At 31.0% G+C, this 25,146-nt stretch overlaps 2 protein-coding genes across 2 annotated transcripts; both read left to right on the top strand.

Annotated features, from left to right (window-relative positions):
- Nucleotides 1–70: 70 nt before the first annotated feature.
- LOC139516515 (NADP-dependent oxidoreductase domain-containing protein 1-like) lies at nucleotides 71–6,522 on the top strand. Its single transcript, XM_071306668.1, has 5 exons — nucleotides 71–324; nucleotides 3,070–3,266; nucleotides 4,159–4,500; nucleotides 5,022–5,208; nucleotides 6,254–6,522. Exons 1-5 carry the CDS (start codon nucleotides 119–121, stop codon nucleotides 6,426–6,428), a joined length of 1,107 nt encoding a protein of 368 aa, XP_071162769.1. The 5' UTR covers nucleotides 71–118; the 3' UTR covers nucleotides 6,429–6,522.
- Nucleotides 6,523–9,200: 2,678 nt separating this feature from the next.
- On the top strand, nucleotides 9,201–24,817 carry LOC139516483 (uncharacterized). Its single transcript, XM_071306620.1, has 14 exons — nucleotides 9,201–9,245; nucleotides 9,764–9,833; nucleotides 10,964–11,077; nucleotides 11,630–11,731; nucleotides 12,155–12,253; nucleotides 12,826–12,924; nucleotides 13,770–13,864; nucleotides 15,412–15,757; nucleotides 17,064–17,255; nucleotides 17,506–17,771; nucleotides 18,424–18,742; nucleotides 22,592–22,913; nucleotides 24,250–24,304; nucleotides 24,555–24,817. The coding sequence occupies exons 2-14, from the start codon at nucleotides 9,819–9,821 to the stop codon at nucleotides 24,604–24,606; spliced, it is 2,076 nt and encodes a 691-aa protein (XP_071162721.1). The 5' UTR covers nucleotides 9,201–9,245; nucleotides 9,764–9,818; the 3' UTR covers nucleotides 24,607–24,817.
- The last annotated feature ends 329 nt before the right edge of the window (nucleotides 24,818–25,146 follow it).

Here is a 25,146-nt window from a genome sequence, read left to right as displayed (position 1 = left end):
ACGCAATAATGACTTAGAAACTTTTCTTTTCGATAAATAATTAATTTGTGGTTTTTCACATTTTAGTTGAATAAAACCAGAGAACCATCGAAAAGAATATTTTAGCGTTCATAGAAACATGGATCTCGTTCAAAGACTGAAACAAAAAGTAACTACAGAACCACCTCCTGTTGATATTACAGAAAATTTAGAGACTTTACAATTTGAGAGTGCTTTAACAGAAGAAGAGAAAACCATACTCCATTTACGATTTAGATCACATGCATTGACAGTTACAGCATGTGCACAGGCAACATACTTTACAGTTGTTCTCAATGAAGCAAGGTACACGTATATTCAGATTTGACATCTTAAAGCATTATTAATCAATCATATTGTACCAAGTAATAGCAAATTAATTACAATTTTATTATCGCTATAAAACAATTGAACACACATGAAATGAAAAAGAATGAGGGGTTGAATAAACCTAATCACTATAAATTTACCTGACATCATCACTGGACATCACAAATGTCCTGTAAAATTTTAACGTCATAATACAAACTATCTGACACCAAAAAGAATGGAATATTGATTGCTGTATGACGTCAATAGTTCAAGCAGCGCAGATTTCCAAATAGTGATATGGTGTTTTTCGAATTATAGTATATATAGTCGTTTTGTACTCTAGATGTTAAACAGTTAAATTAAAATGTTAGCCCCTACACACTTTCCAGACGTTTCAATAATGAAACTGTTAGGCTTTAATATGAGGCAGGCATTACCTGTGAAAGGGGACGAAGTTTGTATGAATTTTTTTTTTTAATTCAAACATATTAAAAATAAAGAAACGGAAATACCGTGACGTTTCTGATTTTGGTTCTGTTGTTAGTGAATTTAGTTGTGACATTGTCTAAATTATGAAGTCATATTCAAAGTAAACAAAGAAACGCTGTCATCAGGTAACGTTTTTTTCATAACAAACAATTTTTAAAAATGAATTAGTATTGAGTTCCTTTCTATATATTTTACTAGACTGATTTTTATTTAAATTTCATGCAAACAAGACTGGAAAAGGAAGTAGATTTCTGCGCAGATACAGGGATTTAAAAAAGTCTGAAAAAAAAGTTAATGATTTTGAGTTTATTAGTAGAATGTTAAATTCAGGAAATTTTTCCCAATTTTTTTTTCTACCGTAATTGGGGACTTTGTCCCCATAATATGAGGCAGGCATTATCTGTGAAAGGGGACGAAGTCTGTTTGATTTTTTTTTAATTCAAACATATCTAAATTTCAAAACGGAAATACTGTAAAGTTTCTGATTTTGGTTGTGTTGTTAGGGATTTTAGTTGTGACGTTATTTAAGTTATGACGTCATATGCAATGTAAACAAAGAAAAGCTATCATTAGGTAACGTTTTTTCATATCAAGGAATTATTAAAACTGAAATTGATACATGTATTGCGTTCCTTCCTATTTTATACTAGACTGATAAATATATATTTTACTCAAAGTTTCATGCAAACGAGACCTGAAAAAGGAAGTACATTGTAGATTTCTGCGCAGATGCAGGAATTCAAAACACGACATAAAAAAGTTTGAACGATTTTGAGTTCATTAGTACAATGAAAATAATAAATAAAAATAATAAAAAAATGAATAAATTCAATTAAAATATATGTCTTTATTTTCTATTAAGTATATACTCCACTTACAGGTGATGTTTTGTTTGTTTTAATAATGTTTCTTAGGTATGAAAAACCAACACTGTCAGAACAAATGCTGAATATATTTTTGATAAATAAAGTTGTGCAGGATTCTTTAATAAAATCATATCTCTGATTAAATTTAACAAATCTTACACTTTTCATCATTTTTGTGACTGTCATTTAATGACAGAAAACACAAGAAATGTTTATTGTAGTCATCAACTACTGGTACACTTTAAAGGTAAACATAGCAATAAAAATCATGGTGTTGGGAGAAACCACACCAAGGTAATAAACAATTAAGGAGTTTTAGGGAGGAATTACTCCAAGTTTTTCCCAATTTCCTCCCAAGATTTGGAGAGTGTTGCTGGAGTTTCCTGGTGTGACACCAAGTTTTTACACAGTATGGGGGGGGAGAGGGGGGGGGGGTATGAGATTACATCCTCTCTGTGTACTGTATTCGTACCTTAACCATTTCATACCTCATGGAATATTTCTATAATAATCCCAAGTCAGGAACCTCTGGTCTTTGTAAGTCTTGTCTGTTTTTAACTTTAGTTCATTTATATGTTTTTATGTTTAGCATGACATCAATTTTCACTGAACTAGTACACTTTTTTATTTAGGGGTCAGTTGATGGCCACTTCTGGGTGCAGGATTTTCTTGCTGCATTGAAGAACCATTGGTGGTGTTTGGCTGTTATCTGCTCTTTGGTCAGGTTGCTGTCTTTTTGACATATTCCCAATTTCCATTATTAATATTATTCTATGTATGCCATTTTGTAACTTATGAAATATTTATATGTATGTAGTTTCATATCTCATGGAATATTTATATGTATGTAGTCATATATCATGGAATATTATATGTATGTAGTTTCATATCTCATGGAATATTTATATGTATACCATTTTGTACCTCAAGGAATATTTGTATTTTTACCATTTTATGCCTCATGTGATATTAATATGTTTATATATTTGTAAAATGTATATAATTATTTATGCCATTGTATACATACCATATTTCTCAAAATTGAAAAAGCCATAGTAAGGTCTTTTATTGGTCACATCAGTTGCAAATTCTTTGATTGGTCACACAAGGGACTAATTTTTTTAAATATAATATGACAAAATCTCCAATATAGATGTTGGGACAAAATTTTAACAATTCTAATTTAACAAATATATGATACCAAATAGTTAACATGTATTCAGTCTATGAGGCACAAAATGGTTTATCCAGTTGACCAATTCATGGGAAATGGATACTAATAATCAATCCTCCCAGTTGTATTGTGTACTTTGTGGACGTCAATAATAAATATCTTTTAAAGTTTTGCTTAGACAAGTTTTATCTCCTTAGTTTTAAATTTCAGGCAACTGAGACGACAAATCAAAAGTCCACAGAAGAAAACTGCAAAAATTTTGCAAGACAGAGAACCTAAAGATCAAGTGAAGGTTGGAATACTTGGCTGTGGTCGCCTAGGAAGCCAGTTAGCACATTGCTTGTTAACTTATGGTGGTGTCAGACCAAAGGACCTTAAAGTTTCTACAAGACGACCAGAAACATTAGGTAATAATGTAGGAACATTAATTTTCGTGGTGTTAAAATTTCATGGTTTTGTCTATATATAAGATTTCATGGGGATTTAATTTGGTTTGCTGTAAATGGAAGTGATATTATATGAAGGTTTAATTTTTGTGGGTTTTTAATTTCGTGGATATATTCTTTCCCCGAAATAAAGGAAATTAAATCCTCCACGAAAATTTCTGCTTTAACAGTACATCTTTTATTAAGATCAAACAAAATAATTGCAAGATATTTAACTCTCTTTAAGGATCTGTAACATAGATTTAGAGTATTAGATAACATAAAGCAATTAACAATCAATTTTAATACTATAACAATGGGAGATAACTCCATTATTTGTGATTTCTGAAGCACTGTTCTTGTGCCTAAGTTTTTTGTTTTAACCATTTTTATGCCCATTTATGGGCATTATGTATTCTGGTCTGTGCGTTTGTATGTCTGTTAGCTCATCCTTTCGTTTGTTCTTCTATCCCTCTTCAGGTTAAAGTTTTTGGTTAAGGTAGTTTTTGATGCAGTTGAAGTCCAATTGACTTAAAACTTAGTACACATGTTCCTTATAATATGATCTTTCTAATTTTAATGCCAACTTAGAGTTTTCACCCCATTTTCACGGTCCACTAAACATAGAAAATGATAGTGCGGATGGGGCATCTGTATACTAGGGACTCATTCTTGTTTAAAATGCTTCCAACCTCTGATTACAACTGTTTATTAACAATGAACCTTATTTCTCATAATTGACAAAGTTCTTTCCTATTACAAAATTATAAGTATATGTTATGATTATACAAATGTTCACAAAAATGTACTAATCTTATCTTATGATAATAATTATTGATAAGACAATAGCAATAATTTAATTTTCATTTTTCAGAATACCTTCAGAGTAAAGGTGTTGACTGTTTCTATGACAACATTAAGTTAATAACCACATCGCATATAGTGTATTTATGTGTACTACCATCGCAGATTCCATCAATTGCTGAGGAACTTAAACATAACATACCACCAACAGTTATATTTTATTCTCTGGTCAGCACTTACACAACAAAGAAGTTGAAACAGCTTTTACTGACATCAAACATCATACATCCCGAGTTTACATGGAGAGATGATAGTCATACAAACACATGGGACTGTACACTTAATGTTAATGCAGCCTTAGAGAATCCAGACACTGTTGAGATGACATGTCCAATAGGATACAAAAAGTCAGGTAAAGTTGTCATACATGTACAACTTACAGCTCTCTATTGCTAAATGTTTTCCATTTTTTTGTACCGGTACTATCCATTTAACTTCATGAGAACCAGGCCTTTTAGTCATAAAACTTTACCTACTGCCCAGTACTCAGGGTTCAAACACAAAATCAAATTATTTTGATTGTTTTGTTTTGTTTGGATCACGTATATTTAGAATTTTTAATGTTACAATGTGTAAATTGGTATTATTGTATATATTTTTATTTATCTAAAAAAAATGAATATGTATACATATCACAAAAAGACCTCTTTATAAATATAAACAATGTAGCTGGCCTTAAAAGACAAATTACTTTGTGATAAAAACATCTTTGTTGTGTTTGTAAACGAAATTCAATTGAGTCATCTCCCCTTTAAAGTAAAAAAAAATAGAAATATTTTTTTTATCATTTGTTTTTCAAAATTAATCTTTTAAAAAAATAAATATTTTTATTATGAATATATTCGTTATCTTATCTACTGGTTTATTTTTTAGAAAGCATAATTTGTACCAATGAAAAGTTTGCAGAGCAAATGCTATTTGCTTTAATGAACTGGTGTACACAGTTACAACTGACAAAAGTAGAAACTCTGGAAGTCATTCATTCTGTATTGTTTCAAGATTTAATGGAAGATAAATTCAGGGAAGAAGATTTCATCAAGAGGACAGATAATCTAGTTGGGTAAGTATATGAACATCTTTTAATAATTGCAAATAATATAGAATTCGATATGCATTCTTTCAATTTTTTTTGGTAAGGGGGACAATGAGACAAACATTTTAAAAATCTTAATAAAAGGTTTGACACTAATAATGTTTAAAAAAAAAAAGGTTATGTAAATATCACATATTATGCGGTCCAACAATTTAGAGAAAAGAGCAACGATTTACAGAAAAGAACCGAAAAGAGCATACATATAATTATTATTTAAAGTTAAAACAATGTATATATATATATACACCATTTTTTTTTTTCACTCGTAATAAAGGAATGTATAATTCAAATTTAGATTGTACATTTTTAGGGATATGTAGACTTACAAAAAAAGTTAGATTTCCTGTATCAGATTAAGGCATTTATAAATGTTTTTGAAAAAAAAATCAAGGTGTCATTTCTTTGTTTTAGAAAATAGAATTGTAAAAAACGTTTGAAGAAAATTTCAATTCCTGCTACATGTAGTAAACCTTGGCAAACTTTAAGATGTTCTTGATTCGTTTCAATTTCTTAATTCAGGGTTGAGTTCAATATCGTAGCTGCTATCAATATCTATGTAACAACTAGTCTATAGCTATACGTTCAATAATCAAAATCTATGTAGCACTACGTAGCTGCTACGATATTGAACGCAACCCAGTTAACGGTATAAAACGATTGGCTACATGGAAATAAAAGGAGATTAATCAATAAAAAAAAATACATCATTATCTATATATTATAAATTTTGTGCACTTTACAGTCATTTCATTTCGTCTTTCAGGAAATATAAATCAATGAAAAGTACACCCGCTTTCGGTATGATTGATAATTGTTTACTCTTCATATAGCGTATAGATTAAAGGGTGTGCATAATACAATCAAAGAAAAGAGGTCAGGATATATTTTTATAGTACATTATGTACTGGTATGAGAAAACCCAAAATTTTTATTGAATAGGGAAAGTGATTTCTATAGTTATATTCCTTTTAGAATGAATTTACAATGTTAGTTTATTAACTTCTTCTTTCAGAATGTTTCCAAGATTTGATTTGGTAAAAGTTTTCCAGGTAAAGACACCTGTCCAAAGAAAGCTAGTAGAAGATGAACACCTAAGGAAAACATTTGTACAGAAATATTTGTCTGTTTTTGATACATATATCAAACAGAGAGCACAGGCATTGTTATCAGGAATTGCAGATAACTGAGAAATGTTAAGCTGAAAAATCATTTTTATGGAATAACTGTGATATGATTATTTATTTTTTTGTTGTTTTTAATAAAATATTTTTATTACTCATATCTTTTTTTAACAGATGATGGATTTTGCATGTCCTTTGTTAAGGTCTGGATTGGGGGGTGCATTATTTTTTTACTCTTTTTAATTTTTAGACCATTTCCATATCTTTATCTTTTTTTTTACCCAACATTCTCTATTCTTTATATTTTAACTCCCCATTATAATTTTCTTTAATTTGTCCCCTCTTAATCAAGCACCATTTGTCCATAATAGAAATAGGAAGATGTGGTGTGAGTGCCAATGAGACAACTCTCCATTCAAATAACAATTTATAAAAGTAAACTATCCTAGGTCAATGTACGGCCTTCAACACAGAGCCTTGACTCACACCGAACAACACGCTATAAAGGGCCCCAAAATGACTAGTGTAAAACCATTCAAACGGGAAAACCAACGGTCTAATCTTTATAAAAAACGAGAAACGAGAAACATATATGAATAACCTAAACAAACGACAACTACTGTACATCAGATTCCTGAATGGGCAGGTGCAAACATTTGCAGCAGGATTAAACGTTTTAATGGTACCAAACCTTCTCCCTATACATATTTTCTCTATTCTGTAAACCGCAAACGAACCCTCATTTGTTAACATGTCATGTAAAAGTTGGTGATTATAAAAATGATGACACTGGACTCTTAAGAATGGTAAATTACATGTATTCAATTTGTCTTCGACAGGCTTAAAAAGAATATGAAATAAGGGATCAGGTCTCCACAGGTCCTTCAAATCTGCTGTTGATAAAACATTTATAGGATGAAAAAGATTTTAGAGATTATTGGTTAAATGTAAGTTTATTGTTGCAATTTCTGTCACAACTTGATATTTGATTAGCTTTGATTACACACAATAAAAGCTGGTTATATTTGGTTCATCACTGAACTATCACCTGATTTGGAAGTTGTGTACTAAAAGTAATGCCAGGATTAAGGTAACCTGCCATTTTTCAAGCAAACTTTTCCTAATCTTTAAAAATCATTGGTATGTAGTTACATACATTTGCTTTTCAACATTAAACTGGTCTGACAGGTCAAATGGAAGGCTTGAAAATTTGGTATTTTCTGTTTCATCACAAAGCATGCTGAAATTAGGTTTAAAAGCAATGACTGGTTGGTTATGAATCCGAATAATGTGTCCTGGTAGTGTGACATTTCTTCCAGCAAATTGTTAAGCTATGAATTAGCAGGTTAAAATCTGGGTCATCATGTTGATCTGGTGCAGGTATTCATGTTCAGAATATAGTTTAATTTGCCACTGGAATCCATCCTAATTAATGAGAAGGAGAGCTAGTATAATTACATGGAACTTTGGAATATCATAACAGATAGCAATGACTACTGTCTGAAAAGGGAGTGAACAAAAAACAGGACAATATTTGAATGAGACTTACAAGAAGCAGTAAGGATATTGTACAGACAAACAAGCAAAGACAAGTACACACTACCACCAAAACTGGGAGACACATTGGTTAGAAAAAAACGTTGCAAGCTTTCCGATTGTTACTGAGTAAACGTGTGTACCTGATCAATACGCACTAATATCTATTTTAAAAGTAGAAGTTTTCAAAATTCTTGCATTTATCTTGGTGTTGTAGATTGTTGTTGTCTTATTAAATATTGATTTCATGCAAAGCGTATAAGTGATATAAAAACTTAGTAAGTTTAAAGTTCGACGCCTGTGACAATTAATTGTTTATTCAAAGTTCTGACTTATAACAGCCCACCTTAACCTCATTTTCATAGTTCATATTTTTTACTCTTTTACTTATGTAAATATGATTGTTGAATAAAAGCACAAAAAACTCACGAAAAAATGATAAGTTGTAAACTATTATCAAATGTTAACCTCATAACTTTGATTGAATGACTGATTGTTGTTTCCCTAAAGTACAGTGACAAATAGTTAAGGACGATCAGATCTTTGAATTTCAACTCTTTTGTTTTAAATGTCAATAACGTTTCGGAAGTAGTGATTTAATAAAAGGAAACATAAATCCAAAACACGAAATAGAAAAGTACAATAGTAATGAGAATTTTACATAGATCGACGAGAAAAGGTACAGTAATTTAGGCAATATGAAGTACCATTAACCCTTGAATGGTAGGCATATCCGTGGCTCGTTTCTACGAACTTTAATGTTTCATTAGAACAAAAAAACACCACCTCAAAGATAATAAATTGACTATTAGTTGATACATATTTTGTTATTTAACAGAAGGTTTCCCTAGCGGTACCGTTTATAATCATGGTATGCATTTGTCCAATCATAGTGCCACATTAGACAATCTTAAAAAAATAAAAATAAACACGACTGATAAAAACTCAGATTAATTCTCAAAAATCAACATAGGTTCTGAAGATGAAGGAATTATGTGTGTAGAAGAAGATGAGTACATGCTAATTATTGGGACTGAATATATATGAATATGACCATAAATTGCAGAAAGTTGGACGGGAAGTCAGATTAAGCATTTTTTTTAAACCTGTTTTGATTTTATTTCGAAGGTCGTATTTGTTTGGCACTCTTTCAGGGTATTATTTTCATTAAAGTTTTAAAATAAAGTAATCAAATCTTGGCTTTATTTGTTTTCCGTAATATTATACGAGTTCATTGTTTTGTTTTGTCTTTAATTCACCTGCACTAAATAAAATACAAAAAAAAAAAAAAAGTTTATTATCATGCGTATATCAGCTTACTAAGTTTATTTTCAATGGTACAAAGTGGTAAGTAATATTTATTATGAATTTTTGCGTTTTACGATACATTTTCTTTCTTTTACAAATTTTTTTTTCAGAAAGTAGAGATATTAAAAGAAGATGCTTATGTGTGTATTCAAATAGCAATACACATCTATTATATGACAAAAGACATCACTTTAAAAGCTCTTTAAATGTGATTGAAAGACAATGCTTGTAATACGTTTATGAGGCACTAAAACATAGACACAATTTCAAAATATGAATAAAATGTTTCCCACTGGACGTTAATCAAACAGGAATCAATCCATCTAGCCTTGGAACAGTCACCTTGAAGAGCAACTGCTCCTAGACCTTTTGAGTGCTCAATTGTCCAATTTTACATAATCCATATAATATGCAGATTAAATGTTCGATTCAACTTATTTACCAAACACAAGTTCTTTAATTAATAGTTTTAATGTGATTTTAACTATAGAAAAAATAAATGAAAACGGTATATACTCATGATATTAACCTAAATATATATTGTTTATTTCTTATAGGAAACTATAAATCGTTTCTAATAGATATACAAGGGGTATTTTATAAGAAGTACACATGGCGAGCCAGAGGGTAAGTAGTTAAAATGAGAATAAAACTTTTTGAATATGTATCACAATTTCATTTTACACGCTTTATCAGTTTGTTCTATTGTTATACCGTTACACTACTGTCATAGGTTTGTGCAAGGTTGAGTGCTCGCAAATATTTCGAACCCCGCCACATCTCTTTATGACTGTCTCAAGTCAGAAGCAAGCAATTGGTTGCTGTCTGTTATTTGATTTTCTGTTATTGTTTTATCATTAATCAATCCTTTGCTTTTACAATCTAATAAAAATATAGATCTCCGATTTCGTTATACTTTCAACGTATATTTGTTCCTCCTAACAGAAGTTCCATTGGAAACTTTGTTATAAACAATGTCATAATATCTGTTCCTGTTGGAACACATATTCTATACCATTTATTCCGTTAGGAACATTAACTGTAATATTTATTCTTGTGGAAATAATATTCCAGAATATTTTTCCTTTTGGAACTTATATTATGAAGGAACTTCTATTCCGTGACAATACTACGTTACTCATATGTAGTAACGTAGTATATATATATAACGAAATCGGAGATTTACATGTTAGGTCAATAATTGTTGAATATACGAAATGGGTTTTGCTCATTTTTGGAAGAATGTACTGTAATTGTTGATATCATCCACGTTATCAGTTCTATGGTGGACACTTGTTTCATTGACCCATCTCATTTTACATAGTTCGTTAAATGGTATCTCACTACCTGAATAATATGATATCGATACAACAGTTGTCGTGTCAACGTATATTTGTTCCTCCTAACAGAAGTTCCATTGGAAACTTCGTTATAAACAATGTCATAATATCTGTTCCTGTTGGAACAAATATTCTATACCATTTATTCCGTTAGGAACATTAACTGTAATATTTATTCTTGTGGAAATAATAATCCAGAATATTTTTTCCTTTTGGAACTTATATTATGAAGGAACTTCTATTCCGTGACAGTCGCATGTAAAAGAGGATGCTGTTGACATTCATGAGACATCTCTTGTAAGTGTAGATGTTTGCATTATCTGCAAGTTTTACTCTTTTCTTGTATGCCCGGTATCCCCATAAAACGTTGATATATCAGATGTACCAAATCTAATCGATTGTAATTATTTCTCTAAGGAGACAGCGATGGTCGAAGAAGCATTTCTACATGCTTTGAAGAAAAAGAGACACCAAGAGGCACTAGACCTACTTAACAGAACAACATTCCACTATACCAACCGTAAAGATGAGGTAAAAGTTGACACTGGTATACAAACTAAATAAATAAGGTTCTGATAAAGTATGTTTTTTATTTAAAAGCAAGTGATCTAGCTTTTCCCAATAATAATGATGTCTTGTAAGGCTATTTTTGGCTGTTCGACGTCCAAGCAAAAAAAAAAAGGGGGGGGGGGAGGAGGTGGAGAAAAAAAGTAATTGAAAAATGAAAGAACCTGAAAAAGAAAGAATTTCAAGAAGTCGCAATTATTTGAACTAAAAATCTTTCTAACTTATAAGGAATTTTGAAATACCAGCGTTTGTTTTTCACTGGTAAAAGTATCTCTGGAATTATTTTTTTGTAAAGATTTTATTGAAAGCAAAATACTCTTCCTAATTATTAGAGTTATAAAACAAATTCCTTATCAAGCCAGGAATATGACAGTTGTTATTCATTAGTTTGTGATGTGTTTGAGCTTTTGATTTTGTAATTTGATTAAAGACTTCGTTTTGAATTTTCCTCGGAGTTCGGTATTTTTTGTAATTTTACTTTTTGCACGAAAGTAGAAGACTTCTGTTTTATTGCAGGCTACAGGAAAACAATGTTTGCATTTTGCAGCCTCTGAAGGTTACGTTGAAATTGTTTCCAAATTATTAGAACATGAAGCAGAAGTTAATAGTAAAGATAAGGTTAGTTTAAAGAAAGCTTTGATGTGACTTTTATAGATTAAATTCTGGGACTTTAGTTTTCAAGTTGTCATAAATCGACTATATATGTTGATTTTGCATAATATAATAATAAAAAAAAGACTGATGTTTTTTTAAAGATGAGATATATCTGAATAGGATAAATTGATTTCATAAATTGAATTGAATTTTTAATTAAATTGAATTGAATTGAATTTTGGATTGAATTGAATTGAATTGAATTGAATTGAATTTTGAATTGAATTGAATTGAATTGAATTGAATTGAATGTTGAATTAAATTGAATTGAATTTTGAATTGAATTGAATTTTGAATTGAATAGAATTGATTTGGATTCAATCGAATTGAATTGAATTGAATTGAATTGATAAATTCAAGTGAATTGCATTGGACATTTTTTTTCAGAATGGAGATACACCACTTCATTTAGCCACAAAGGGTCAACACGAGAAGGTCATTGCTTTGCTGATGGCGTTTGGTGCTAAACTGGATGAAAAGAATAAGGTTAATTTTACTTTGTACCATATTGTGGTTTGTATTGTTGCAAATTAAGTATGAAATACTGAAGACAGAGCTGTCTATCACAATGACTTTGAAATTTGCCAAATGCTAATTTTGTTCACGTAAAATCAACATTATTTTTAATCATTACCTACTCTATGCATATGTTCCTACTAACTAGAGTTTTTATTCACAAAACAAAAATATTTCACGCAATAGTTCAATTGAATAAATATTGATCAAATCAGGAAATGTTTTTCTGATTTTTAGGGTGGCTGTCATATTTTTAAACCGTTTCATCGATCACGTAAATTTAGTTCCTGCCTTTTTTAACTGAAATTATGTCTGTATTTTATGTGTTACCAGTTTTTGACATGCAAATCTTAAATTATGATTTATCTCAATTTTAAAAGATATTATTTGAACTCTGAAATATTTTCCAAACATATACAGAAAGTTAAATATAAATCTGACACAAATACAGGATTCAATCCTTGTATCTATGATGAGTTTATTATTAAAAATACTAATTAATTGTTACAAAATATTCAAATAATATTGCTATTTTTTTCCAGAATAAACATTCAGCATTATATATCGCAGTACAAAACAAATATCCTAGAATTGTGGACATGCTATTGAAGTTTGGAAAACAACCAAACTTAACAGAATGGGTAGAGCATGTTATTTCTCTCTTATAGTTAGATCTCATTATTAAATTACCAAATGACAAATTTTTTATGATATCAGTTTTTTTCAATATAACAACCGAACGTCTTATCTCTCCAAGATCCCACCAAATAGATATACAAAAACATATAAGACACAAAAAAACAAAAACAAACCCAAACCCAAAACCACCCACAAATAATGAATAAATGCCCAAAACCAAACACAATCATCCACTCTTTAGATACAATAGTTAAGTGATATTTGATAATGAACCCCCAAAATATTTTCGGGAATTAAAGACGATATTGTTTTAAAATATGATCCAATATGATCTAGTACAGCATTTTTTAAATTCATTTATTTATATATTTTACTCTCTACAATAGTCAAGTTAAGATAAAATTGTGCAGAGTTTATCTTTGTTTCAAATAAAGAAATACTTGGCACGAGTAAAGTGTTATCCTGTCCAGTTCTATAGCAAAAAATTCACATAACATTTCATCGCATATAAGAAAATAACCATCACTGGAATTTAAACAGCCAAAAATACAATGTAAAAAGCAAAATCACACAAATACTGAACTCCGAGGAAAATTCTGAATGGAAAGTCCCTAAACAAATGGCATTATCAAATTAAAGCTCAAATACATCAAACGTATGGATAACGATTGTCATATTCCTGACTTGTTACATGTATATTCTTATGTAGGAAAATTCCCTTTATATAAAAAAGAAGATGTGGTATGATTGCCAATGACACAACTGTCCACAAGAGACCAAAATGATATTAACAACTATAGGTCACTGTTGACTATGCACTTAACTTTTGTATTTTCTAATCTGATAGGAATGGGATATTCGAAAAAAATTAAGTGATAAAGAGGAAGAAATAGTAAACGCACTTGGTAGACAATGCTCATTCGTACCCGGATTTGAAAGTGGGTAAGAAAATATTTATAACACACTGAATGCGCAGGCACGTGGGTCATGTACACTGTTTTTCTTTTTTTATTTAATGTTATTTTCAAGGTCAATATTCTCAAGTATTTCAACTTCTTTTCGCTTCTTAAATGTACTTTTGGTCTTACCAATACGATATTACAACACTAGTAGTTTATATGTGCTGCTCCTTATGTGACTGAATAGACACATTTTTCATGAAATTAAATCCCTCTCCAGTTTACTTTATGAGTCTAGTTAATTGGCACTAATGTTTTAATTTGGGAATTGAAATATGGTCATCATGGACTTTTGCTGTCCGTCAGTGAATCCTCGGCTTAATTGGAGCATCAAGTTTGGCATGTGCGGGATGTCGGTCGGAATGGGGACATAACATCCGATACCTTATGTTGTGTGAGAGTAATGCGCTTTATATAATTTGAATATGTCTCACTTGCAACACCTCTCTGGGGGTGCCAGGGGTGGTCAATTGCAATGAGAGTTTTTCCACCTTGCAGTGTTACCCACATTCTACATTTGTAGTTCAAATTCAGCCCATCAGCCTGGGCGAGCTACGCTTTAGAACCTAACTATTGCATTGCTAATGTGTTTTTGTTTGGAATATTCATGAAATACTTTCTATTGGATGTTAAGGAACATTTTATTATTTGTTACTTTTTTCTTACTATATATATATTTAGATTGACCATGTACCATGCTTTAAGGTGGAACCAAACACCTTGACTAAAATTAATTTGGCTCGTTTAATTTTCATAAAATTTTGACAAGATATTCACTAAGACACTTTTCAAAAGAAATGAACCACTCACTTTATTGGGGAACTTTCGTTTGGCTATTCTACCTCAGGAGTACATTACCTTAGCTGTATTTGGCAAAACATTGATGAATCTGGTCCTCAATGCTCTTTAACATCGACCTTTATTTGGCCTTTTTAAATTTTTGTCTTTTGTAAACGAAACGTGCGTTTGGCGTAATTACAAAATTTAATCCTGGTATCTATGATGAGTTTATTTACAACCACTATGTCGATGCCACTGCTAGTGGAGTTTTAATTCTCCGAGGGTATCACAACTCCACAAGCCCAGTAGTCAGCAGTTTGTGCTGACATGAATTATCATTGATATGGTCATATTTATTAATTAAATGTTTACAAAACTTTAGAATCTTTAAATACTAAGGCTTTTCTACCTCAGGAATAGATTACATTAGCTGTATTTGGCAAAACTTTTAGGAATGTTCTTCCTCAATGCTCTTCAAGTTCGTACTTTATTTGGCAATTTAAATTTTTGGGATTTGAGCGTCACTGATGAGTCTTTTGTAGACGAAACTCATTTCTGGCGTAAATGCAAAATTTTATCCCGGTATCTATGATGAGTTTATTTGGTATATAGCAGTTTGACAAAAAATTATTATGATAATTGAGAAGTTTAATATTTCCTTTACATGGAACGTGATAAAAACATTCAGATGATTTTTCAGAGTTACATGTTTCTCCATGTAGTGTTATGTACCATATTTTTGTTCTTCAGATTGATCAAGAAAGAGGTATTCTATGTGAAGCCAAATACCAAGTGCTATAGTGAATCAATGCAAGTTGAACTTGTTACAGAGAACATAACATCATCATTTGTTTTCCAACTTTACAAAATGCAAAGTGAATATGCGGATAAAATCAATTTGAAAAAAGAGCAAGAATCATTTAGTAATTTTTATGAATGTAGAACATGGAATTGTAAGGAAAAAGAACTACAACTAATAGTGACTGTAGGTGATACAGTTGGCAAAGGTCGAAAGCTAAAGTATATATCTGTAGACAACAGTGTTGGAAAAGTAAAAATATCGGATAAAACGAGCAATAGTAATGGGAGTAAAGAAGTAAGCACATTGTAATTGATATTACTGATTTTCTTTAAAAAAAGGTGATGTAAACGACATAACAAATAAATACAATTCTTTGTCCAATATGTTCTCCTATGTATTTGAATTGTAGTCCTGAAATGTTATTTTGTCATTTTAATGTTATATTTAAAATTGCAATTAATGCGGGAGGTTTAGCATGCCACAAAACCAGATTCAACCCACCATTTTTTCTTTAAAAAATGTCATGTACCAAGTCAGGAATATGGCCATTGTTATATTATAGTTTGTTTCTGTGTGTGTTACATTTCAAAGTTGTGTTTCTGTTGTGTCGTTTGTTTCCTCTTATATTTGAGTGTGCATTCACATTACTAAAGGACGTGTCACGGTACTTTTCTATCCCAAATCCATGTATTTAGTTTTGATGTTATATTTCTTATTCTTGTCGGATTTTGTCTAATGCTTAGTTTGTTTCTGTGTGTGCTACGTTTTAATGTTGTGTCGTTGTTCTCCTGTTATATTTAATGAGTTTCCCTCAGTTTAAGTTTGTAACCCGGATTTGTTTTTCTATCGATTTACGAGTAAACTGCTGTTGTCTTCATATAAAGTAACCCCTGGTGAGATACCGCAATCGGGACAACCCAATTCAAATGTGGTAGGGATATCCATTTTGATATCTCGCACACTTCTTTATCACATCAAATGCTCTTCAACTTCGTACTTTATTTAGCCTTTTTATTTTTTTTGGATTCGAACGTCACTGATGAACGCGCGTCTGGCGTATATACTAAATTTAGTCCTGGTATCTATGATGAGTTTATTTGCCACAATGGCAAAACATTTAATAAAATTTAGTATTGATTAGATGCAACAGTAGTTAATAGATGCATCAGTAGTTAATAGCGCATCGATCATAATTCTATCTAGAAGATACAAATCAAAACCAGAGGAAACCTCATGAACTCTGGAAGGAACGAAACAGATAACGATGACATCTGATAAGCGTCTAATGTTATGCGAGCATCGCACGACATTTGAATCATAGAATTCAGGAATTGCACATAATTAAACATTTGAAGTACTAAATATTATAATTTGATGCTGCCTTATAATAAGCAATACCAAATAAATATCGTATTTATTTGCTTGCACAAATATTCTGTCAAATATTGAACCATTTTCATTTGATCACTGATTCATTTTTACTTAAGAAAAAATTTCTAACGCACAAAAAACAAAAATTAAATGTTTTTTTTCTTCAGAAATGAGACATGGCATCTATTATAATCACGTTTTTATGTTTGTGTTTTTGTTTTGTCCCTAGGAAACACTTGTAACAGTTAACATTGAAATAAAGGATTGTGAATATACCAAATTCATAATAGCAACTGTTCCAAAAACCGAAAAAATGAATATTTCAAAAGAAGGAGTAATTCTTAAACCCAAAACATCTCCTGGAACAGAAATATCTATTCCACAAGACGCATTTGAAGAGGACTCCAAACTCTCCTTAAATGTAAGTTTGTATGAAGTAAAATATTATGAAAGGTTCCAGGATTATGATTTAATACGCCAGACGCGCGTTTCGTCTACATAAGACTCATCAGTGACGCTCAGATCAAAAAAGTTATAAAGCCAAACAAGTACAAAGTTGAAGAGCATTGAGGACCCAAAATTCCAAAAATGTTGTGCCAAATAAGGCTAAGGTAATCTATTCCTGGGATAAATAGATATGCAATTCAAAGTGTTTAATCTTATTTGAGCAGGTGATTGACACAGAGGAGACAAATATTGAAGAGGAAAAATTCCTGATAGCCACTGACGCTATAGCTGTGCATACATCCGATGGGGTCCAACCACATAAAGACATTGACATGAAACTTCCAATTCATACTGAACTCGAAAGCAATGATGTTATAGTAATTGGTTCAAATGATGAACATCCTGATTCTATTGATGACTGGGAAATTATGGAACTTTCCGATGGTGGTGATGTAGGATCCGTATCTTTTAAGACTAACCATTTCTCAATGTAAGTATAGAAAAAGAGAGAATACAGAATCTTTAAGGTTAATTGAAACCAAGAGTCAGAAAGAGGCCATTAGAGAAAATAAATAAATACAATAGTCAACTCGGTATGAATAATAGCAGATCATATCGAGGTGGTCCACCCCAATTGCATAATGGCACAACCCACAGATGATTTGTTTTTTAATTTCCAAAATACTATGAGATAAAAGCGGGATAATAAAAATTAACTTACTTGACAGTAAAATGTTACTGCAACTTAAACATCATTTAACACATTCAGTGATAAAAGACAAAACAACATCATACACGCTAGAAACAAAACTTAGAACTGAATTAATAAATTTCTACTGGTATCTTAGTCACCACCTGGATCCGACCCTGGCATGTGCGATTGACTGTCCTGTGAATGGGTAGTTGTTACGGTCTTTTTATAGCCACATCATTATAAAATGAGACGATAGATACCAAAATTCAAACAGACTGATAACGCCATGACAAAAAACTAAAAGCGAAGAAAAGAAAACAAAATCAACAATACGAAAACACAACAAAGAAAACTAACCACTGAGCAACACGAGCCCCACCAAACATAATATACATGTTTTATATCATAAGTTATTTCATTCTGTATACTGAATTTTATTTGCTGGTAGGTTTGTTGGAGTTTCCAAAGCTTTAGCCAAAACACAAGAAGGTCTGATCGAGATACACGAAGCACTGGAAAAGACGATAGCAAGAAAGAAAAGGGTTGTGTTCTTGGTATTTACAAAATTAGCTCATGAAAATGACAATGGAAACACTTCTTCGGCTGATAAAAATACCAATCCTCAAAATCAAGGCGAATTTAGTGTGGTGGTCTATTGTGCGTTGTCAAGGAAACAACAAACTGTACAAGAGGACTGGAAAGAGAAAGGCTATCAGCTGGTTTGCACGTCTACAGATCAAATTTGTACGGTTAACAGTGTATTCCAGGTAAATTGGTTCTGTTACAATTTCAAGAGATATTAATATTTTTAATTTAATTTAAACGTATGTAGAGTAAACAAGTAACCAAATTTGTGATGTATTCGTGTCATGTGAATTGTAAAAAAGACAGTAAACAATACTTAGTCAAGAAAACCCACAAAACATGCTGTTTTATGCTTTTCATTTGCAGCAACATAAAAACTTTTGATTTTTCTACGCTATATACTACTATTCCCCATGCTCAGTTGAAAGATCGACTTCACCATCTCATAAAACAGAGCTTTTTCTATAAAAGTGGGAATCGCAGATACAAATTTCTTGTTTTGGGTTACAATAATTCATATTTTGTGAAGAATCACACTGAATCTTCCAGAAAATATACTGAAGATGATATTATCAAAATGCTGGACTTTTTGATCGACAATATATTTGTTGAGTTTGGAGGATTTATATTTCAACAGACAATCGGCATTCCAATGGGTACTAATTGTGCACCCCTGCTGGCTGATTTGTTTTTGTACTCGTATGAAGCAGAGTTCATTCAAAACCTTCTAAAAGACAAAAAGAAAAAGCACCTTGCGAAATTCTTTAATTTTACTTTCCGATATATTGATGATGTTCTATCATTGAATAACCCATACTTCAGCCAATATTTACATCTCATATATCCCAGTGAACTTGAAATTAAGGATACTACTGATACTAGAAGGACTGCTTCATACCTTGATCTTTTCCTCAATATTGACGTAGATGGACGACTTCACACGAAAATCTATGACAAACGGGACGATTTCAACTTCCCAATTATCAGTTTCCCATTTCTCAGCAGTAACATACCATCTGCCCCTTCGTATGGTGTTTACATATCACAATTGATACGTTATTCACGTGCTTGTTCACACTATACGGACTTCATATACAGGAGTGTGCTACTTACGCAGAAACTTTTCCAACAAAGTTATGAGGAGGACAGATTAAAATTGACACTCCGTAAATTTTATGGACACCAGCACGAATTGGTGGATCCATACGATGTGTGTTTAACCAAACTAGCTAAGGACATTTTTACCACATGATAGATTGTGGTTTGTCATTATGTCTTCTAATCTTTTAATTACCAAACGTGACTTATTCCCGATTGTTACTGTTTTGCTGAGTGTGAATTCGCATTACTATAAGACGTGTTACGGTACTTGTCTATCCCAAACTCATGTATTTAGTTTAAATGTTTAATGTTATATTTGTAATTCTCATCGGATTTTGTCAAATGTGTTGACGTCTTTTCTATTATATTTATGTGTTATGGAAACAAAAATTAATCACCGCCGTCATTTATTAGATTTAATTTTGGTCAACATAATCTGTACGATAATTTAAGTTTAAAGTTGGATTCATAACAAACTGCACATATATATATATATTATAGTTAATTGCTATTAATAAGTATTGCAATATGCATTGTGTTTAAATGCAATATCAGTATTTAGTTCTATTTTAATCTTTAATCAATCCTATTCTATCTTACTTTTGAGATATAGTTTTTCATATGTGACGTAATTTTTCTGCTGTTTCAGAAATTTCATATGTTCAAATTTTTAATGCCTTTTCACCATCGTATGTGACGAAATTTTAATGCCTTTTCACCGTCGTATGTGACGTCATTTTCATAATTCACTGCGTTGAGGCCTGGACTGAGTCGGGTGTGTCTATTCTGTGTTGGTCATTCATTATGTATTCGTGTTTATTTTAGGTAATGAGTTAATACTTCAGTTTCATTATGTATGTCTGTTATATTCATTTGATAAAATTTACTGTTTGCAATAGCATTAATTGTTCTAAATAATTAGGATGTTCTTATTCCAAGCATACACACTTAGCCGTATTTGAAACAACCTTTTTTCAACTTTTGATCGTCAGTGCTGTACAACTTTGTACTTTTTTTCGCTTTCGATCTTTTATATCTGGGCGTCACTGGTTAGTCTTTGTGGACGAGGCGCGTTTTTGGCGTATTAAATTTTAAACCTGATGCTTTTTGTTATTCATTAATCATGTGTTTCTTTGTCTAATACGTTTTCCTATTTATTTGTATTGTAGTCCTGTAATATTATGTTGTCATTTCTATGTTATATTTAACATTGCCATTAAAGTGCGAGGTTTGGCATGCCACAAAACCAGGTTCAACCCACCATTTTTTCCTTTAAAAATGTCCTGTACCAATTCAGGAATATGGCCATTGTTATATTATAGTTCGTTTCTGTGTGTGTTACAATTTAACGTTGCGTCGTTTGTTTTATCTTATTTTTGAGTGTAAATTGACATTGCGATAAGGCGTGTCACGGTACTTGTCTATCCCAAATTCATGTATTTGGTTTTGATGTTATATTTGTTATTCTCGTGGGATTTTGTCTGATGCTTGGTCCGTTTCTGTGTGTGTTAGTTACATTGTAGTGTTGTGTCGTTGTTCTCCTCTTATATTTATGCGTTTCCGTCAGTTTTAGTTTGTAACCCCGATTTTGTTTTTTGTCCATGGATTTATGAGTTTGAACAGCGGTATACTACTGTTGCCTTTATTTGACCATTTTGATCTAAGGTTAAACTGAGATGTCTGATATTTTAGTGATAAAAATCAAGTTGACACGAAATTAAAAAGTAAATACAACACAACGTCTTTTGGTAATGCACTATCATGCCAATAATTCATATAACCAGTGTTTTAAGGGGTCTAGAGGGTACAAAAAAATCAGCAAAATTTAATGTTTTTGTTTCATTACAAATTTTATTTATTACACTATTAGTTGTTACTTTTTGATATGGTACAAAAATTAACCAAAAAAAACAAAAACAATTCGTTTTGACCCCAGGTGACTTTAAAAAAAAAATGTTAATAGCATTGAAAAAAGCTCCAAATTATCTCCCTCTGGTGAATTATCGAAAAAATGCCATTTCTTGACATTAAAATTAAAATAACTTTTAAACTTATCGGTGGCCTATACTTTTTATTATTTGTTTTCAAAAAAGAACTGTACTTAAACTAAATTATTGTAAAATTTAAGCGATTTCTGTTTTTTTTTTCTTTATTTATATTTGTATTTCGATAATACTTTTTTTATCCTCTTAGTTCAACCGAAAACCTTAAAAAATGCATGCTTTCAAAGGCAGATTGTGAGCTTAAATGAACGGTGACCCCATATTTTCATTTTATTTTTCCATTAAGTATAGGATAAAGTTTATTTATAGAAAAAATATCGAAATCCTATATTTTTTTTTTTTATTTATACCTGCGAGCCCTCTTAAGGATGTATTCTTCTGACGTTTCAGTCTCGTTGAAATCTCGTTGTGGAATTATATCCAAAATATGTGATAGAAGTGGAAAATATCAATGAATTTTAAAAATATTATTATCAAACATTTCTCTGTGAAAATTGTGTATTTACAAGGAATATTTTTTCAGTAATCCAGTTATCAAATTTTACGACCAATTAAGTCTGTCTTTTTAGCCAAACTATGGAGAAAATGGGTGAGGGGTACACAAAATGATTTTACAAGAATCATATTCATCCCAAAGGGCCGTAGCAAAAAAAGAAGTGCACCACCATATGATTTTTCTTCACCGATTTTTTTTACAGTCATATAAACCCCAAAATCAGGTAAAGAAAATAGTTTAATTCTAGAAATTTTTGGCTCCTCAGAGGTGTACATCCTTATGATGAACGGTTTTGGAAGAGAAAAGATTGTATTAAAAAAACAAGAAAAAAAAAAGAAATACAACCAAACATAATGTTTTGATTTGTTGTGAAGGTGAAACAAAAAATGTGATACAATTCTATCAATTTTGATACAATTTTCATTTTTCAGATATCTATATCTGGAAACGTTGAGGAAGTTTACCATTCAAAAATAATTGAGTTGGAATTTCATCTGAAACGGGAAAACTATAGAATTATTAACGTTTGTCGTGTGGAGAAAGAAATCGAACCGGAAGGTCAAATGGAAATAAAACAAATAGAAGTAACAGTAAAAGAAAACATGATCACTGTGCCTTCTAAAACCTGTTTATTTTGTACAGAAATGACACAAGTTGTCAAAAAGGTTGAAAACATCATGCTCAAACCACTTTTTGACTGCAAGTTCAGTTTTATAGAACCATCAGCAACACCATTACCATCACCACCACCAGGTATTGTTATTGATTATGCCCCCTGATTAAAATGTTTGAGAGAACATTATCGTCGCTATGTCTTTTTCTTGGGCCGAAGCAAATGCTTTTAATATATTACTTGATTCTCCCTTAATAGATTTTAATAAATCGTATATAGATGAAAGAATTTTGGAAGGGGGAGAAGCCTATTGAATGATTAAATTCTGTATTTTCAAAGCAATAGTTTCATAGTATAGCAAGACATGTGACGCACGATAAACAACAGAGAACAATATTCTTATATAGTACAGAGTAAAATCACAAAAATACTGAACTCCGATGAAAATTGAATCGGAAAGTCCCTAATCACATGGCAAAATCAAATGACAAAACATATCAAACAAATGGACAACAACTGTCATATTCCTGACATGGTACAGGCATTTTTAAATGTAGAAAATGGTGAATTGAACCTGGTTTTATAGCGCTAAACCTCTCACTTGTATGACAGTCGCATCAAATTCCGTTATATTTACAACGATGTGTGAACAAAACAGGCATTAATAAGATAGTCAAACAGTAGACCGACAATCAATTGTCTAGTGATCTACTACTACTATTTTGTTAGTTTATCAATATGTATCTATCGTCATTTTTGTGAAATCGTCACAGAAAAAATGTGTGCGGATAATGTACATTGACAAAAGCGTTAAACAATATTTAAAAAAAATCAGATGAGCATATCAAAGACCCGAAATCATAAGTAAAAAGACAGAAGATAGCAAATAGACATTTAAAACGCACAAGTCGAAGAAAAGCTGAAAACACCTTGGAAAACTATTTAAAATCAATGAAACTACAAGCAGCTGTGTACAAAAAAACACACACTACACCCAAAATCTGGGGTAATGCGGAGTTATGCAGATATACTGCTGCAAAAATAAAAGCTTTAAAAATTCAATGCTTACAACCAACAAGGATTCTGGATGATTTGAAATTTCGTTTATTCGCTGTATTTGACAGAAAATGTGTTTAACATTTATGCTTTAAACAAAAAAAAAACAAAACAAAAAACAAACAAACAAACAAAAGCAACAACACCGGATTTGCCTACTAAACAGCTTTGTTTTTCCCTTTTATTTCTTGTCGTCCTTGTATATAGACAAGTACAGAACATAAAATGTTGGTATGGCTGCCAATTATACAAAATGTATACAAAGACTGTATGATAAATACAATATATGATTTAGTTATTGATGGCGTTACTGAAATAGCATTATTATTAAAGAATAATGTAAAATTAAAACTTATTATAAACTGGTATGTTTTTGATTTAACAAAACTGATATTGTTCTTTCATTTCGATCATTTGTAGAACCCGTCCAAGAGCCCGAAAAAGTTGATAAAAGTAGAGAAAGGTTGAGGAAAGCGTAAGTTTCATGTAATTTTTAATAAGACAAAAATAACCATAAACACATATTTTATACTAGTATCATCAAACATCAAAACATTTATACACTGCAAAACAACAGAATACCGACATATTTGCATGTTTCAATAGCAGTAAAACATTTTTAACAATTGCATTTCAATGAATACGCTACATTAGAACATTACCTTTTTGAACATTATATATTTATGAAAAAAACGTCAACCTTTTATTATAACTTTTTTTTTCAGATTTCAAGGTTTTAGACTGGTGTACAAAGCAGTTCAAAGGAAGGACGGATAATATGATCAACATATAATGTGCCATTACATTTTAATGTAGATAATTGTCGGTTATGAACAATATTTGTGTTCAATTATTGATTTCATGAAGGTGTTTTATTTTTTGTTAGTTTAAAAAGATTGAAGTTTAATTCTTTAAAAGATTTCTTGATATATTATGATGTAGATATTTATGAAAAAATTAGGAAAGTATTTACATGGTGAAATGAGTCTTATGAGAATCTATACTATTAAACGAGAAGACCTCATTTTGGGTGTCGCTTCTCTTCTTTCCACAATAAATTAATCAACACGCCTCTGTGTCATATAGGTACAGTGCATAGTCGCATTTGTCATCCATTCATATGATTATTCAGATTAAGTTATTTTTGGAGTAAAACGAGAAAAAAGGCATCCGGATATTGTCCCGTCATTGGACGAAATTTTAAGTCAGATTAGACTTCCGGTTTGCGTTTTTCTGTATACTTTGAACATACATATACAAAGAATAAAGTGTATTTTCAGAATTCTATCTGCTATCATTTGCAAGTTTACTATCTAC

Source organism: Mytilus edulis, chromosome 3 (assembly GCF_963676685.1).
Source record: "Mytilus edulis chromosome 3, xbMytEdul2.2, whole genome shotgun sequence".
NCBI classification, from domain to species: domain Eukaryota; kingdom Metazoa; phylum Mollusca; class Bivalvia; order Mytilida; family Mytilidae; genus Mytilus; species Mytilus edulis.
Note: the sequence above shows the minus strand (reverse complement) of the source record. Positions and strands in the feature narration are given on the sequence as shown.